Below are 18,085 nucleotides of genomic sequence, written 5' to 3'. Positions count from 1 at the left end.
AAAGCCAAAAAAACCGCATCGCTCTCGTGCATCCGCTCTCTTTAGAATTTTTAGAAATTTATTTTAAGCAGAATTTACAAACCTATGCGCAATGTATCAAATCTGCCAACGATTAAGAGATTAACATGGCTGTTATTAATTCAACATTTAACATTAACAATGGTGCTCAATTTTATCGATAGCAAAATAAATTGAATAAAATATTAAACATAATGCGTCTACCTTATTGAACTATGCATATAATTCTGAGGTAAGATATGATTTTAGATGATTAAAATTCAGGCTTGGCGCCTAAAGTAAAAAATCCGATTTATTCTAGCGTTGTACCAACTGCAGAAATATATTTAAATATTTTGTCTCTACTGTTAATAATTCGTGGTCTATAAGTTAACTACTTACCTTGCCCTCGAATGTATATATTTATTTGTTTACAATTTGACACGAATTGACCCTTTCCGTTACATTCACGTGCAGTAAAATCAAAGCAGATATCGCCACCACATCCTCACCGGAAAGAAAAACTACTTTGTCCTCTGTCCCTTTTATGGTCTCACGATGCCCTAAAAATGCCGAACCGGGTTTCTTTAGTAACACTTTAAAATCCAAGCGCAATTGTGAACAAGGGCGCTTTACCCAAGGCGGGCCTCTACCTTAAAATTTTTACAAAAACTCGAAATGACTCCAAAAAAAAATGCAACTACTCAGTTCAAGGTCAATGTCGATTAAATCAAATCGCCATTTTTTTTAGAAAAAGATGTTAACTTCGTTTTAGTGCAAAATGTTTTCGAATGAAGAACCACCTCAGTTTGAAATTAGTATCACATCGGGCACAATTTCAGTTTTCATTAGAACAAATGTAACCAAGAAAGGAAATTGGGTGAAGAATCCTCACTTTACACCTAACATAACAAACGCTGCTGTATTGTTAGCGACGTTTTCTCAAAACTCTCATTTGACCACGAATATCATTTAAATACAGTTTCTGGGAAATTCTATCGTAACTAATATGCGAACATACTGAACAAACTACAGTCGAGCAATTTATATGTTATATATTTCACAGAGGCTAGTAGTAACGCTAATTCACCTACATTCTTTTGTTTACAATTTAACTCCAATGCCGTGATGTGCTTGGTTATCCGGACTGTGAACACTAAATAAACTACCATGTAGAAAATACAACTTGATGTATAAGTTCGTGAAAATACATTAAATTTAAATTACGTAAAATTTTAAACTCCAGATTATTAACAAGTTGAACACCGGCATTCGCAAAGTTTACATAGTTTGAACGGAAATACTTAACTTTATCGCGCTTTTCTTGAAAGAAAAACATACGCACTGCTGCTAAGTTGCCAATATAACCTTTCAATAAGATCTTGAAAGAAAACACTGTGGCCTAATTATTATTTCTGACACTGGTTTGCAGCGTAAACTACGAACGACCATCTTGTGGCCCGCGTTTCGGCAGTAACAGTTTTGTGTTGCTTCGTGTTTTACAGCGGAATATCCAGCAGATGGCGAACTAGCTCTGCGATCAGGGCAATCCTTATTATTCATGATGCTAAATAAAGTCAAGGTCAAAGACTATAACGATAGTCAAGGTCAATGGTAAATAGAAATTTGACGTCAGAGCGCTTAATATCCTTCCAAAAATGTATCTTAATATCACGGAGCTCCTGCAAATTTAATGAAAGTCGTTAAATATGAAGTTTTAATTTAACTTAATATATCATAATTCTTTCCAATTTTCTTCTGAGGCTGACGAACAGAATTTATCCCAATGCACAGGAATATGTTAGAAAGTGTTAGCAGCTGGTAAATAAAGATGGCAGGGTCAGGAGCATTATCACCTACTAAGTTCATGCTCATATAAATGCAGTCAATCTCACTTAGCTTAATTCTAAACTTCATCACTTAATATTTCTATTTAAAAAATTAGGAACTGATTTCTCTCCCCAACTACCTTATCCCTGCAATATTTTCCATTAAAAAGGCATTACAAATCCAGGCTACATTCATTCTGTTATGAACATGTTAACCATATTATCTTGTTTTATTTTATTTACGCACCGTCGCCGACTGGGATAGTACAATAGCTGTTTACTTTAAACATCTGTGCGAAGATTACAGGGTAGCCCACTAAATGACTCAATTTAAGTTTAAGATAAAAAGGAATTAGATCGATTGTTTACACGTTTAATTGTATTTAATAATCGAAAAGACGTTTTATAGGACATATTTTATCGTGCATCTCTTCAAATTACTTGCTTCTGATAATTAACTGGTACTGTGTGCCAAGTAGTTTACTTACCTACTAGTAACTCTTTGTGGCAAACCTTACAAAAAGTTGGAATAGTTATGTGAAATTAACTCAATCCTATAATGGTTGAACCTGTACAAGAGAAAGTGAGGTAATGGCATCGATCTGGCATCAATCCTGGCAAGACGTTTTCAAAATCAGATGTTTGTATTCTTGTGGCTTCGACACTGTTTGGAATTTTACTCATTGCATGATCAATTTTCGGTGTGTAATTTGGCTTGCTCATAATTTGTTGTAAAGCGCAACAACTTAGAAACCATGTGTCCTTCAAATAGTTTAATATATATTTACAAAATGCGCAGCAAGTTAATACTGGATCAATACGTTCTTTTTTTTAATAAAATAATTTATTTTAAGACGAACATTTACAGCTTCTTGCAGTTTATTAAATCCGTAATGCTTATTTATTATTATGGTGTTTAGAGTTTGTACTTTCGCCCCAAAATACCCTAACACTAAGGCGAATTATGTACGTGCGTAAATTAGAGACGCATTCGTGTAAATGCTATACAGCTTAAGATAGAATGTGGCGATGTGACAAAACAAAATATATTTAATTCATTTACAAGAAATATAAAACTTGGAGGCAGTTAAAGTGTGATTTGTTTTAATATTTTACACGGCATAAATCAAAGTAAGAAAACCACCCGAGTTCACATTTAACTCATCCTGGGCAGAGAAATGATGGACAAAAATGAGCAAATGCTTGCGTTAAAATGTACATAAAATATAGAAATAATGCCAAACTTCCCCACTATTTTAGTCGTATAGTTATCATGATTACAATAATGAAGCAATTTAAGTATACAGCACAACAACTTACTAATTAGAAAACAGCTGTAAATATTTCAATTAAAGGCACCGCATTCAAAACGACCATGGGACTTTCAAATATATTAGCATTTGTTTTGAAAATAACAGTTTTAAATGAACAAAAGATTCAAAATGCAGAAACATAGATTTTCATATTTTAACTCATAACTTTTAAGGACATTTTAAATTTGACAGGCATTTCACTTGAGACTGAAATTTATGTTTAATGTTTACATTTGCTTAGGACAACATTTTATTGTAGAACTTTCTGGAGTGAGTAAACAGAAGGTCCTTTCGGTATATACACTAAATAATTTATTTTGAAAATGATTGTAAATTCGCTGCCGATTAATATGATAAAATATCTTATGGGATTGTACCGCAGTTAATCTGTAACTATCCCACTTGCAAATAATTTCTAACTGGCACTGACGTAAAATAGCACTTAAGCATTATATTTTCAATCATTCACAACAGAATGGATTTTGTTGCTAGTATATATGATTAGCATTAGAACCCATTCGCAATGCAGCCATGGTACCTCTTGCAAAGCATGACTAAAAACTTAAATGTTAAATAAAAATCGCTTTGCATTAAGAAAGTTATAAATACGTTTTACTTAATGTCAATTTTTGGCTTTGAATGTGTTATCAGTTGTAGTCGCCATTTTTCCTGCGTATTGCAAAACCTCCAGCTGAACCCACGAACAATTTAATTAAGAATGAACTAAGCATTACTTTGCAGCAATATTTGCAATGTCACACGTGAAAATAATCCAGCACGGTAACAGAATACAAGTGTGTGAATGTGGAATTGTTCACTCTCTTAAGAGTACCTCATTTCTTTGAATGTGGTGATGAAGTCACATCAAATATTTTAGCAAAATTTTGCACAACATTGCGTGGAAATGGTCATTGTAAGATTTTCTCTGTAAATCCGAAGATGTGGCTTGAACTCCTCCCACATTCATTTAGTTTCCTTTTCTAAAAGGAAGTCCATCACATATAATTTGCAATGCGCCAATATTGGTTACTGTTGTCTGCAATATCAAGGTATATTTTCTTTGACTTTGGAAACCACTTTTTTCTCCTTGACTCTTCTATTCTGAAACCAGATGGTGACTTGTCTTTCGGTAAGGTTGGTGGCTGTTGATATCCTTCGTCTTTTTTCCTTGGTTATAAATTTGTTTGTGGCGTATTCTCGCTCGAGTTCTTTAAGCTGGGTTTTCGTATAAGGAACCCTTTTCTTCCTCCCTCGTCTGTAAATGTTTATATCAGTCTGATTGTGCATCACATCTCCTGAGGGGGAAAATGCAAATTATAAGAACGTAAACTTCAAGTAGCAGCAGTTCAAAGGGTGTTAAAAATATAAAGAAAATTGACAACCCATTCGTCTGGCTTTTTAAACATAATTTTAGTGAATCATTTGAGACAATTAGGCATACGATTAATCCAACATTTCCGCACATTAATTCTAATACATGGTTATTCTGTGTTCCACATATTATTCGTTTGAAATATAGTAAATTAAAAGACTAAAGAATGCCTGACAGTACTAAACCAAAGGAACGTGGATTTAATTTATTTACTTTACATTTAAAGTAATCGTACCGTTTTTCAGTAAAAATGATTTCATGATACCTGAAAGAGGCGATTTCCAAAAATGTGGAGTTTGTGTCTGATCTTTAGGACAATACACTTGACCGTTCCAGCTATTAGCAAATGTCCAAGGCTGATAGCCCTCCATGGATATTAAGGCTTCATGCCTTGGCTCTCCGTGGCCGCTTATTGTAGGGACTACTGGGACGTCCAAATAACCAGAGACCCGTTGGTATGGATTAGGGTAGCTCTGATAAAAAGCAAATTCTTTCGCCCTGGCTGACACCTCGTCAGTGGGGACAGGAGTATTAGTCAAACTCGAAACGTCCATGTATTTGTCCACTGGATAACCGGCTAGAGATGCATGAGCACCAGATTTCAGTCCAGTTTGTTGAATGCCAACATTTCGACAACTGTAATAGCTGCTTCCAAAATGATAGCCGTAACTGATCGCTGGGTTTGGAGGGCTTGTCGGAGCAGGGCATGGGCTGCATTGCTTAGCAGATTCAGAAATGACAGAATGCGTTCGATCTCCGACGGTGTAAGCAGGACCCGAGGATAAAGAGTTGTGATGAGCTCCAAATGCAGAGGGAGACAGAAAATTCCTGCATTGATTTGAAGGGACGTTCCCTCCCAGTCCTTCCATCTCCGAGTTAGATATGTTGTTTTTGTTGTCTAGGTACCTGATTGTATCAGTCCTCCAAGGGGCTGAAAGAAAAGAAGCTGTCATATCACGACCCACTGCAAACTAAGTACTGCTTTATAAAAGCAGCCTCGGGAGTAAGAGGTGCTTATTTTCACTGATTAGAGTGTGCACTGACCGAGTGAAACCTGATAGGTTGATTCTGGCCACGTGATACGCAGCAACTGAAGCTGGCTTGAGCAGTCATTGCACTCCCTTCCCGATGTTAAAACAATTTAATGTTTCCAAAATTAATTCATGATATTTGACTATAGGAACTGTTATGCATTGAAAATAAAACACGGGATGGTGTTTTCCACAGCAATACTCCTACCGACGTACTTCATTAAGATTTATTAATAATAATGATGGTTTGCATAATATATTGTACAGTTTGTAGGATCAGTAAATTATAAGTGCAGCATACATGATATATTTTTTGATTCAATGTTCTATTCTGCGTTGCTTTCCCTTTGAAATAAAGTGTTGGGCATCTTTTGCAAAATAACCATTTCAAATTGGTGCGGAATCATACAGTAAAAAAATTGTACAATGATGACATTTGTCTGCATTTTCGTATATTGTTACGAAGAATCTCGGCAATAACCTGTTCAGCAATGTGCCGTTCGGGATAACATATATATGTTCTATATATAAAACGACGCTATTTGCATTATCCTGTATGCAAATACAAAATAGATTTTAAAGATCACTCATTTTTTCTAAGCAACTCATAAGACAATCACATATATATAGATTTTCGCTCAAATTTTATATATACTAAATTTTCAAAAACCCGTGCAGAAATTAAATGATGTGGAGATTGCAGATATCTGATATGTCATTTGATTTGCATGCAATGTTCTTTATTCTTTACCACCCTACTGCCTTTTCAGCACAAGATTTTCGCATATTGGGATTAGTTTACATTTTGCATAAAATGTGCTAAATTATTCCAAATTGTCAACTATCACTATTTGTCAGTGGCAGAATTTTCAATCACTTGCGTCAAACAGACGAATGTATGATTCCGGGGGAGGCCACGTTCTCAAAAATTAGGAAACGCCGTTTTTTTTTCGACGGGCCCGATTTTGGTTATCTGATATCTGAATTTGGACGTTCCGGCATAATTCGCATGTATGATTCAATTCACTCCATTGCTGTCAAGGACCGTAGGATTCAAACATGAATATTCCACAAGATAACTCTGCTATTTGAAATAGAACATATTTTAATTACTACAATCTATTTTAACAATAACATAAGATGTAGAAAAGTATTAATTTTTTCACCAAAATGCGTTCGCAATTACATACATTTTCAAATTTGGCGAACCCACGTTTTGTGAGACAAATCGAATGATACTTTGCAGCTTACCTTAGAATAAAAGGCTCATAATATGTGCTACAAATATTGCATTACATTTTGTGAGTTATTAAACGAAGAAATCCCATTCTGGGGAGATATTTAGATGCAAGTTATATACTGCAGTTCGTCATGACAACAGCAGTCGCAGTCACATTTTACAGTTGTTAAACGGATAATGGAAAGGGATGGGATACTACGACTTGGTTTTCAGTGTGGAATATTGTGCAAAACTGAGGGCGCATCTTACTGTTTCACTGCACATATTTTCACATCTTTCTAAAAGTTGCAGAGTCCGCATACAAGTAAATTCGTTGACGAGTCGCCACTCAAAGAAACATCAGAATATTTTGGCAAACAGTAATCGAAAACTCCAAATAACTAGAAAACGACATTCTGTGCACGAGCAAAATAAGAACGATGTCAAATTTCAAATCAAGCATTTTGAATTTTATCTTAATTTTTTTCAGAATGTCAAAGGAAAGACTGGAAAACTGTAATGTGAGCCGCTATTTCACAGAGACAAAGCAGATTCTACCTACAAACGTCCGTGATATGGATAGACTAGTGGAGCCCACGCATTTTGCACTAAATTACATTCATTCACTCATTCCTGTGAATCTTTTGGTTTATTTTCTTCTCTAAACAAACATTTTCTGCACTGACTTGATGCGCTTCGTCTATATTTAGTGAAGTTGTTCCAATAGCGTTTTTAATAAATAACCTGAAGAAAAAGAATTTCAAAACAGCAAATTCAATGTTTATCCTTCCTATTAGAGTATCTGTTTTGAATAAGTACAGCGCGTTTATTTGAGAACATGTGGATGATGTCTCTCGTCAGTAAGAGAGAAAAATGCTAAGCACATATTTCGGATGGCCGCTTTTATTTAGAATTCCGGGAAAATACAGGATCGGATTTTTAAAAAACATGCCGCTGTCTCAAGTTGTTCGCATTACTGGTATGTAGACAAAGGGGTTCTTTCCGGAAGTAGATGAAGTCCAAGGTCAAGGTGGAAAGAGAGGGAGGGAGGGAAGGAGAGAGAAAGAAAGATGGTAAACAGCGGTTTAAAGCAACTCAACAGCTCTGTGGGATTTGTGTGAGAATTTCAAAGATTGGAGTTAGTTGTGAATTATAACATAGCTTTGCAAAATTGTGTGCTATTGCTAAATTATATCAGATCGTTCTTCAAAGACAGTAATACCTGTGGTGCGATGTTAAATTAAACACTAAGTTATATTTAATAGCATGCGTTAGATTGCTGATTCAACCCGCCTTAAAATCATTTTCGTGAGAAAATTGAATGAGATTAAAAAAGAGTCTAATGGAGAAGGCCCAACACCAAACTTCCAGGGCAACTAGGGATGTGCAATAAATGTGGCCTTGCCAGTGTTGTTGGCATCCCAGAACAAATAAAAAACAGGGACCCAATTGACATTCCACATTTTATTTGAAAAGGTTGGTAGCAAATATTGTTTCCTTTGAATGTTATTTCTTCTTATATGCTGATATCATTTAGCCAGCAGAATTGAAGCTTTATTTAATTTGCATAAAAATTGAGGGCATGTATTTGAACGTTATTTTGGTTCACATCAATTTTCTTTAATTGTTTTATGTTTTCAGCGAAGTTCAACATAAACTTCCCACTGTCGCTTTGTGAAACCAGTGGACAACCGTGACGGGAAATCTTCTTTCACTGTACAAAATTTCGTTTATTTGACTTTGATTATTAAAATTGATTCTCCTTCTCTTGTTGATATCGTTTTGCTTGACATTTTCAAACTGATATTTGAGTTACTGAAAATAACATATAGCATTTGTTGCTTAAAAATATTTGCAGGATGCTATTCTAAATGACCTTGGCTCATGAAGCGATTCATAACCCTGAAGCATCAATAATAATAATTTCGATTTAAGATCAAAACCTATTACATGGACCATGCTTTTCTATACCTTTTAATAACTACAGAAATAATTGCCAACATTCCCTATGACGTATTAGCAACAATTTTCTTTTGCGCAATCCGTTACATATTTTTATAATTATTACTAGAAGCTTTTCTAAAACGTGACCAATATTGGATTTTTTGCACTATGAACTTAAAGCGGACCACTCAGGTCGTGTAACATAGTATGTGCAAAACAAGTCAATGCAATTTGAGCTACAAGCATAGTAAAGTAGATATTCATAATGCAGAAGCATCTACTTCAAAATTAGTTAACGACAGTAGATACAGTTTTAAAATCAGTTGATAAAAGATATATCCAGCTAACAAAGTGAGGCTGGCTATGTTACAGGTTATATGAATCCCGTTTGAATGCACATTATCGGAAGCATGTCGCTTTAGTCAAATGTAATGGCTGTTATTAATACCTGAATGAAACCAGATTACACGTCACAAAATGCTCACTATATTTTTTTTTAAATGGAAACAAAGTATTATAAACCCACAGCTGTCCAAGTATCAACCAACCATATTACTCACCAGCCGTACTTGAAAATAAGTCCTAGACAGTTGCTAAAACTAGATCGAAATTTACTTGTGATATTTTAGATATATGAGGTATTAACCTTGCACGTAAAATCCACCTAGGCGTAAAATGGATTTAATCTGTCAGCAGTAATCAGGGTAACGAAATATATATTTAATCTAACATGATTAGCAACCAATTAATCACTTGATGCTGTGAATGTCTCCTACCTCACCTTTTGCGCTTATGCTCCATTAGGAACTACATAAGTAATTTATTGCGTTGTAAGCCGCCGAACGATACTCTACTCTGATCCCACAGTCCTAAGTAACTAGTAGTGACCGCATCACAAATATTTCAACAGTTTCAAAGTCCTGCATATCTGAAGAGAATATGACAATATTTATAAATAAAACATTTACATAATTCAAAAGCAGTCGTTAAATGTTCTTGAAATAATGCAAAGTTCCTTTGAACAATAAACACAACTGAATACGTCATATTGTCTGTTGGAGTGAGGACAGAGAATGCACACAAATCAACAAGTCAAGTTAATATTCATCGTGTAAAATTATTGCATTTTAAAAGATGTTAACTTCTGATCCCAGCTCTTCCATGGGAGTACAAAATAATCTATCTGGGGACTATTAGTAGGTGCTCAGTTTTTTATGTATTATATATCCTATAAAAATGAATTTATCTGCACCGGTCCAAACTAATCCCGCATAAGAGGAATTTCACTTGCAAGACATGGATAAACTATCAATGAACCAGAAAACAGTATTCTGTTAAATTGTCTGGAGTTCAAATACAGTTCAAATGCAAACTGTATCCTTCTGCAAGCGAATTAGAGTAGTATGGTATGCAAATATACTTTTACAATGTGTTCTAACGAATGTCAGAATTTTGTCAATGAAAACACGGACACGGACGGTCTGGAGAACATTGTAATATAAAATGTTCAAGAGATTCCCACCCACATATCTTGTTCCCCTCGGCAGTGATATAGGGAATAAATAAATTCGATTAAAAGCAAAATACTGTGGATGCTGGAAATCTGAAATAAAAACAAGAAATGCTGGAAATACTCAGCAGGTCTGGCAGCATCTGTCGAGAGAGAAGCAGAGTTAACGTTTCAGGTCAGTGACCCTTCTTCAGAACTCAATAATACAGAACAAAATAAATTCGATTGCTTGGTATGTAAAATGAACTACTGACCCGAAACGTTAACTCTGCTTCTCTTTCCACAGATGCTGCCAGACCTGCTGAGTGGTTCCAGCATTTCTTGTTTTTACCTCGAATCCCAATTGTTTGGACAACATGCCATTATTGTCCCTTACTGTTTAAATAGTTATTCGAGTACGCAAATAAGGTTAACAACATGTTATAGGCCTTTGTATCTGTTAAATCTTTCACTACTGAAACTGCGATCTGCAATGTTCATGAATAAAATTTGGCACCAATATATTCACTACCTTACTCGCCTATCGCCCTTGGTGTTGTACAGCAGGAGTCAGGAACAAATGAAACGGTATTAAAGAGCAGTGGATCATAAGAACAAGGCGTGGAGAACTAATTCAGTCTTTGTTTTAAAGTAACACATTTTAAAATGCCTATCTCCTCATTGATAATGAAACTGAATATGCAAACTTGTCACGCTGCGATTACCACTTCCCACCAGTGGTGGCGCTTACCTGCACAACCGGCTGGAGGGTCTAATTCCTGGACGGCAAGTTTGCATTGGAAGTTTCTATTATAAAGGTGGACATAGGCATCTATAATGAAAAAGTTGACGGGAAGTGAGCACAGATGTAAATTTCTTAAGATATATTTTTAATTGTTAGTTCTTCAATATATGTCTGTAAGGGTCGTTCTACAGTAATTATTGTGCCTGATTGCTTAACATGCTGATTATATTCATATGTTCTTAAAGAATATAAGTCTTAACGTTTTCTGTTTCAACAGTGGACATACAAAGGATTATAATCAGGTGGACTTAAAACAAAAAAAAAAATCAGTGGCAGTATTCGAAGAAAGCAAGTCGTTCTCTTGCTGTCCTGGCCATCATTCCTCCCTCAACCAATACCTGCGAATATAGATTATCTGATCATTCATTCGTTTGCTGTTTGTTGGATATTGCTATTCCCAAAGTAGCTGCTAGTCGCCTACATAAAAATGATTTCATTTCAAAACTGAATTCGATGGTCGTGAAGATCCTTTTGGGAGTGATAAAGCACTACATAAATGCAAGTTTTAAAAAATCAAATACAATATTTGCCAGTTTTTTAAATCTTCAGTCATGTGCTTGAAAACTGTAGCATCTGAGATATTGATTCAACTGATTTCAATTGCAAATAACTAATTACAACAATTTTCGTCTGATTGCTATGAAGATTGCTATACCTTTAAGACATTTCTTTGGTTATGTACAACAGATATCGTAATGTGGTGTTTGAAATTAATATCAGACTCTTGTCCAACTTACGTATTGTAGTTAAGAAATTTTGACAGACGTACAACAATCGCTCAAAATATGTTTGGCCCTTGCAACTTCCCCGATCATTGGTGAATCTCTATGCAGGCATATGATGGCAACGTGGTTTTATCCCATGTAGTGGAAGAATCTGAAGGACTGCTCGTAATGGCTATGTTATTTTTTTGCCACCTGTGTCTTTTGCTTTTAGTTCTTTATATTGGCGACGGATAGAAGGCGGGACTTCGATTTGCGCCTCTGAGGTGCAGAAACGCACTTCTGATATTTGCCTTTTACCACAAAACAAAATCATCACTACAGTAGCAAATGGGTGCCAATGAATTTGGAGTCAACTGGAAGCAAGTTTATTTCCTTCTTAATTTTACGCTTCAAGCCCTCGAGCTGATTCTGACTCTGAAGCAACAATGAAAATATTGCCATTGTAACACGTAAATAAAGGAAAAATATAGAGGAATAATAGGGAAATCACATATAAGCAAATATTACACCCAGATGAGATCCTCAGATATTAATATATTGCACTTGAACATTATGGGCTGGTTCAGCTGACCAATGTTCCAGTTACCTCTACAATAAAACCATGCATTCGGTTCCATTATAACTTATTACACACGAAACTTTCAAGAACTGGTTCATTCTTTTGATCTAAATAATCCATAGCAGAATCACAGCATTGCCGACTTCCGTGACCCCCGCAACGAAACATCAGTTCAAGTGTAAAATATCCTTTCTTTTAGGAAACCAGTGTGCGGTTATCGGCAAATCGACGGGGAACTGTTTAACATTTAAAATTGCGTACACGAAGAGAACAGCAAATGCACAATGAACCATTGAGGAAATAGTCTAGGTAATTCATTGTATTTTACAATCTAAATGTAGTCATAGATTTTATTTTGTAGTGTTGCAGTTTTAGTGCGTTACATCAGCACATTGTAGTATCCAACGAATAAATGTTGGCATCTTCCCATTGCATTCGGGTTGACTAAAGCCTGTGAAATAATCAGTTTTTGGGAAAAAGGTAAGAAAAATGTTTCGAATTCAGTGTTATGGAAGTAAGGCCTTCACAACGTTGACAATTCTATGAAAATATAACGTAATTATTTTGTACAATTATATCAAATTTGAAATTAACAACTTTATTTGCTAGTCATGAAGCAATTTCCTCTGCAATCTATGCTAATGTTATCATTCTTTAAACATGAACGCTAACATTTAGAAAATCATTTATGTACCTAAACATAATTAGTTATATACATAATAGATGGTATACAGGTCATCATCATGTTAGAAAATCAAGCTGAACATTTTCTTTAAGAATCGAATTCGGCTCACAGTATAAATATTTCTTGTTTGCCACCTTTAGTAGAATCAATCCGTTGATAGCATTTAACACAGAAAACTAGATGTGACAATAATGTAAGATAAAACTTTTTGCACTCGTGCAGCTGCAAAAGGACAGTATTGAAAGAGAGAATGCGAAATAACCTATGTGCATATACATTTGAAGAGAGGTGACTTTGCCAATGCATGTCCGAATACACGCTTCTGTAACTCTCAAAAAGCCATTCTTCATTTGAGGGGAAGTATTCCATTTCAGAGTCCGGGGCAACTTGGATTTATCGATTGCTGTACACGAAGAAGCTTTTTCTCTTTCTGTCGCTGGTTTTGGAACCATATTTTCACCTGAAAAATAGACAGACTACTTGAGAAGAAAAGATGGCTAATATAAACTGACTTGGTTTAATATTCTGTGAGAATAAATGCGCCCACCTGTTGACAATTAAGAGAGATAGCATTGCCAGACAGGGACTTCACCTTTTGTTTTGTAGAAACTGGAAAGAGATTCTCTTACCTGCCTTTCTGTTAAGCCTAACTTGAACGAAATGTTTAAGCGGACTTCGGGAGTGAGGAATCGATTGTTTTCATAAGCCATTTCCAGCTCAGCGATTTGCTGTTTGCTGTAAGGGACTCGTTTTTTTCTTTGTCTGTGTATTGAGTTCTGCGATGTTGACCATTGCGATGTAAATCCCAATGCTAAAGAAATACACATATCCATCAATATGTTTTGAAACTTCGACCACAATAACTGAAATTCACAGCAGCGTGTATTTTTCGTACTCGTATCATCTTCTTGTATACACAAACCCCATGATAACTAAAGATCAAATAGTGCCGTTGACAATCGCTTATTTTAATTGACGTTAGTTAATTTATCCTCAAAAATTAACATAGTAGTGACGAGACTTAATATCAAACGTATTCGTATTTATTTAAAAATTTGGGTTCCCATACTCCCCTTTTTATTTGAATACGTAATACATTTTCTCCAAAGTAAATATTTTTCAGTTGAAGTGGGTATGCTTCTTCTTTTGTTATATTTGCATATTTTGTGTACGAAATGTAAATTTTGATTGGATCTCCTAAATGTTTCAATGAAAAATAAATATGTAGCAATTGACTGGAAAGGAACTAACATTCATCGACCACTTTCTTTAGGTAAAATATTCGTGTTGAATATACATCGTAAGAATTCTAACTACCTTTAGGAAAAGCGAACTGTTTTAGCTCTCCTAAAGTTTGGTGGACATGTTTTTTCTAGAATTACATGCAAAAATTAAATGCGCAATAATTCACAGTCAAGGTAAAACATCCACAGTCGATGAAATACAATCACCTGGGTGTTGCTGCAAGACCCGGAAATACTAATCTTGCCTTTTGAACACATTAAAAACCTTAACTCAAATATTAACTCTGTATCTAACAGCGAGAGACAGGCATGCGGTGTGTGAATATTAGACCGACCTAAATGCCTTGGGACACCAGGCATTGTAGTGTTGAGTGCTCCTCCTGAAAACGGTGCTCCGCAGTACTGAGGATGGCTAAAGGCAGGCATGCCCAGATTGTTGGAATCTGTCTGGTTCTGGACAGGTGCAGCCCGGGGATATTCTAAAGGCCAATGCTGATAAAATGAGGAGTTGGTAGGGTATTCACCTCTGGTGCAGGGGTTATGCCGGTAGCTAGTAAACGAAGATATATGACTGTCACTTTGAAGCTGGTTTGTAGGAAATTGACCTGCCTCAAATGACATAGCAACTATCTCCCGATCTGCGCTTCCATGCGATTCACAAGTTGAAATGCCTTCGGAGTACAATCCATGGCACCTTCCACTTGAAGTCGTTTTCAAAGGCGTTGGACACATAGCAGAAGAAATTCCAAAGTTAGTGGAAAGTACTGGTACAATTTCCATCGGCCGCGCTTCATCTTGCAGTATTCCTGTTTTATCGCTAGATGTCTCTAACGTCAGTTTGTACTGCAGGGAAGTCGAATCCATCTTACAACTGCACTAAATGATTGCGTTCACTCCAGCCACTTACAAATATAATATTCCTGATAGTTTTCTGTCGCTACTTGTCAGCGTAAATTCTTCTTTGTTCCAAATGTTGAGAATGATATGCGTGAGAGGCACTGAGCAAATACGTTAAATTCCACCTCCCAGAAATGGAACTAAGCTATCCATTAGGTGCACATACTACACCCTGGTCCAAACTACCTGATCTTTTTATTGCTGTAACTCTACTACAGTTGGTAAATAAAACACGGTGTGGACTCTTTGCAAATTAAACTTTGTGAACAAACGTCAAGGACACGGCTGCATTACAGAATGACACATTTGTACTATAGTTAACGTACTGTTGACTCAAGGTCAATGTTGAGTTTTGTATCAGCTGATTCTTTCAGTTTTTCTTTGTATGACTTTTCTCTGGTGAATTCAATTTACAATATTTGATTGCAGGTTACCTAGACTTGTAAACGCGCATTTTTTAAAACCCAAGCAGCAGAATGAAGCAATAATTTAGTAGAACAGTGAACCGCAATCTGGAATAAACCTCTTTAGTGACATTGCAACTTGCGTCAGACAAAAAGCATTTAAGGACCTTTTATTGCCTGCTATAACCCTTAACGCTCTAGAATTACACCTCGCGGTACCTGCACTAGACGATCAAACAAATATTTAGTCTATTGCCGTAAACCTTCCTTGAGCTAGCAGAAGTGAACTACTGCTGCGCACAGAGACCTGGTGTAATCTGTCTACGTATCTTTTTAAACCAGCTTTGTGACTTTTCTGTCCTATTAAAACTTTCCCTTCACACAGTACCAAAGGTAATTAAAATATAAATGACAGAAATCATGGATTTTGAAGTCATGCAATCAATTTCCAAACGAATGCCCTTGCCACTATATCTTCTTTGTATTGTGTTTAACACTACTTTGCTCAGTTTCATTAATCAGTATTATGCCAATATCAACGAGAATTGACATTTTCTGCAGTCTTCCAATCTGCCACCAATATCAACCAGATATAAAGAGATTTTGCGTTCAGTGCTCAAACGGATTTTCAACAGACTACAGGTTATGAGATAGATTTTATGAAAATGCTTAATTCAAACTTTATTTTTCTCTCATCACTTGCCCTTGATAATAAATATTTCAAGGCATCTATGTTTAACAACGGCACGGAGAAGTCAATTGTTCGTTAGCTAGCTAACTGCTATCGCTCACAAAAGAGCAATACAAAAGTCCAGAGGTCAGTTTTATTAAGAACAAATCAATTCATACATTTATTTATCCCTTATAGCAGTATTTTCAAATTGTGTCGATGTAAAATAACTAATCAATACAAAAGTTAACTTATATAGACAAAGTGTTTTATTTTTAATTTGGTTCCTTAAGTATTATTTCCAAAAGGCGCTGGCTGTCAGAGAAATTAACATTTTGGAGCCACTGTGAAAGTAATATGACTGTTAAAATCAAAGGAAACAGATGAGGGCGCCAGAGGACAGATATTTCGAGCGACTGCATTTAATTCCGAATCCATACATCTTTGTTTATCTAACATCTCCACTCAAAAGAATACTGCAAAGCTTCACAATTAATTCATCGTAGCATTCATTCATTTTGATTGTTGGACTACAGATAAATATTAATAAACAAGGTTCGAAATTAACATGAATATCAATATCTCAAAAATCCTTGTTTGCAGAAATTTTTATTTCGTATCATCATTGATACAAGTTTTTTTGATTTTTTGAGATAACGGTCCGAACGTACGAGCTGTTTCAAGGATCTGAAAGGTTATTATGTTTGCTAACCATAAGACATATTTGCTAACTTGTGGCCATATCATTTCCTACATTGAAAAAATGTTTATCGCCTATGCCAGCAGTTTAAACGCGCTATTTATGATCTCTTTCAACTTGTATTAATTCTTTTATTAGAAAACAATAACATTAAAATGGTGTCTCCCGTACTTTACAGAAGCAGCTGTTGTTGCACAAGACCTTTGGGAAGAAAACATAATTTTCACAGTGCAACTTTTAATATCACTTTTTAATGCATTTGCTTAACCACAATTAGCATTAATTGTTTATGTCTTCCCATAAATCGCAACAATATTATTGTCATTTTCCATTACCGTTGTTTTCGGCATTTATTGTCCAGTTATGTTTTGTCTAAGTGCAGAAATTAGCGTAAATGCTGACTACAAGGGTATGAATATTGCAGGTTATAAACTAGAACAACAAAATACAGGGAATATATATTGATATATATGACAGGGCGTTACTGTTTATTCTATGGCATAGGGGACACAGTACTAATTAAAACATTTAGCAGCAATGATATAGGCTCCGTCTATGCATTATTTAATATTAATTATGCATCTCGAATGCTTTTGCTACATTGTCATTTCCCATAGGGGGATCTCGATACAAAATGTTCTGTGATATTCATGCTGCAGATCAGTTATGCTTTAATTTAACATTTCACGCGTGGATTTCGCAACTCAGGTCATGGCTTTCGCTTCTCGTCGGTAAACATTGATTTCGAAAACCAAAGTAACTACGGCGATGATGACAACAACAACAAATTCATCATCATTATCATCATCGCTATCAGCGTCATCATTACTACCACTATTAACACCGAGAGTAGCTGGTCCACACAGATTCTCCATCTTCCAAATCCTCCCTGGAATATTAAACTTCTAGCCGCAAATGTTGCTTAGCCTTACGTTATATCTGACCATGGACATGGGATAAATTGATAATAGCTACAGGTAACAGATTAACATTTAGCAGTCTGTTGTTTCGAGCTAAATGCTTGTCGAGCGGAATTCAAATTGAGGCTAAAATAAATCTTAGCAAATTAATTTGAAGAATATATGCCAGTAGTTTGGTTTTGAAGGAAAATAGCAAAGTGAAATATGTTTTTATAACTTTTTGACGGAAATATCCTTCTTTAATGCCCGGAACAATATAAACACGTGTGATATTTTACGCTA

The 18,085-nt window shown here is 35.5% G+C and overlaps 2 protein-coding genes across 2 annotated transcripts; both read right to left on the bottom strand.

Annotated features, from left to right (window-relative positions):
• Nucleotides 1-4,183: 4,183 nt before the first annotated feature.
• Nucleotides 4,184-5,464, bottom strand: LOC137372083 (homeobox protein Hox-D13). Its single transcript, XM_068035464.1, has 2 exons — nt 4,777-5,464; nt 4,184-4,434 (listed from the first exon to the last, which is right to left on the bottom strand). Exons 1-2 carry the CDS (start codon nt 5,462-5,464, stop codon nt 4,184-4,186), a joined length of 939 nt encoding a protein of 312 aa, XP_067891565.1.
• A 7,874-nt stretch (nt 5,465-13,338) lies between these two features.
• Nucleotides 13,339-15,076, bottom strand: LOC137371736 (homeobox protein Hox-B13a-like). The gene is made up of 3 exons (XM_068034575.1): nt 14,548-15,076; nt 13,598-13,779; nt 13,339-13,428 (listed from the first exon to the last, which is right to left on the bottom strand). Exons 1-3 carry the CDS (start codon nt 15,074-15,076, stop codon nt 13,339-13,341), a joined length of 801 nt encoding a protein of 266 aa, XP_067890676.1.
• Nucleotides 15,077-18,085: the final 3,009 nt, after the last annotated feature.

Source organism: Heterodontus francisci, chromosome 7 (genome assembly GCF_036365525.1).
Source record: "Heterodontus francisci isolate sHetFra1 chromosome 7, sHetFra1.hap1, whole genome shotgun sequence".
Lineage (NCBI taxonomy): Eukaryota > Metazoa > Chordata > Chondrichthyes > Heterodontiformes > Heterodontidae > Heterodontus > Heterodontus francisci.
This window is presented reverse-complemented; position numbering and strand designations above follow the sequence as displayed.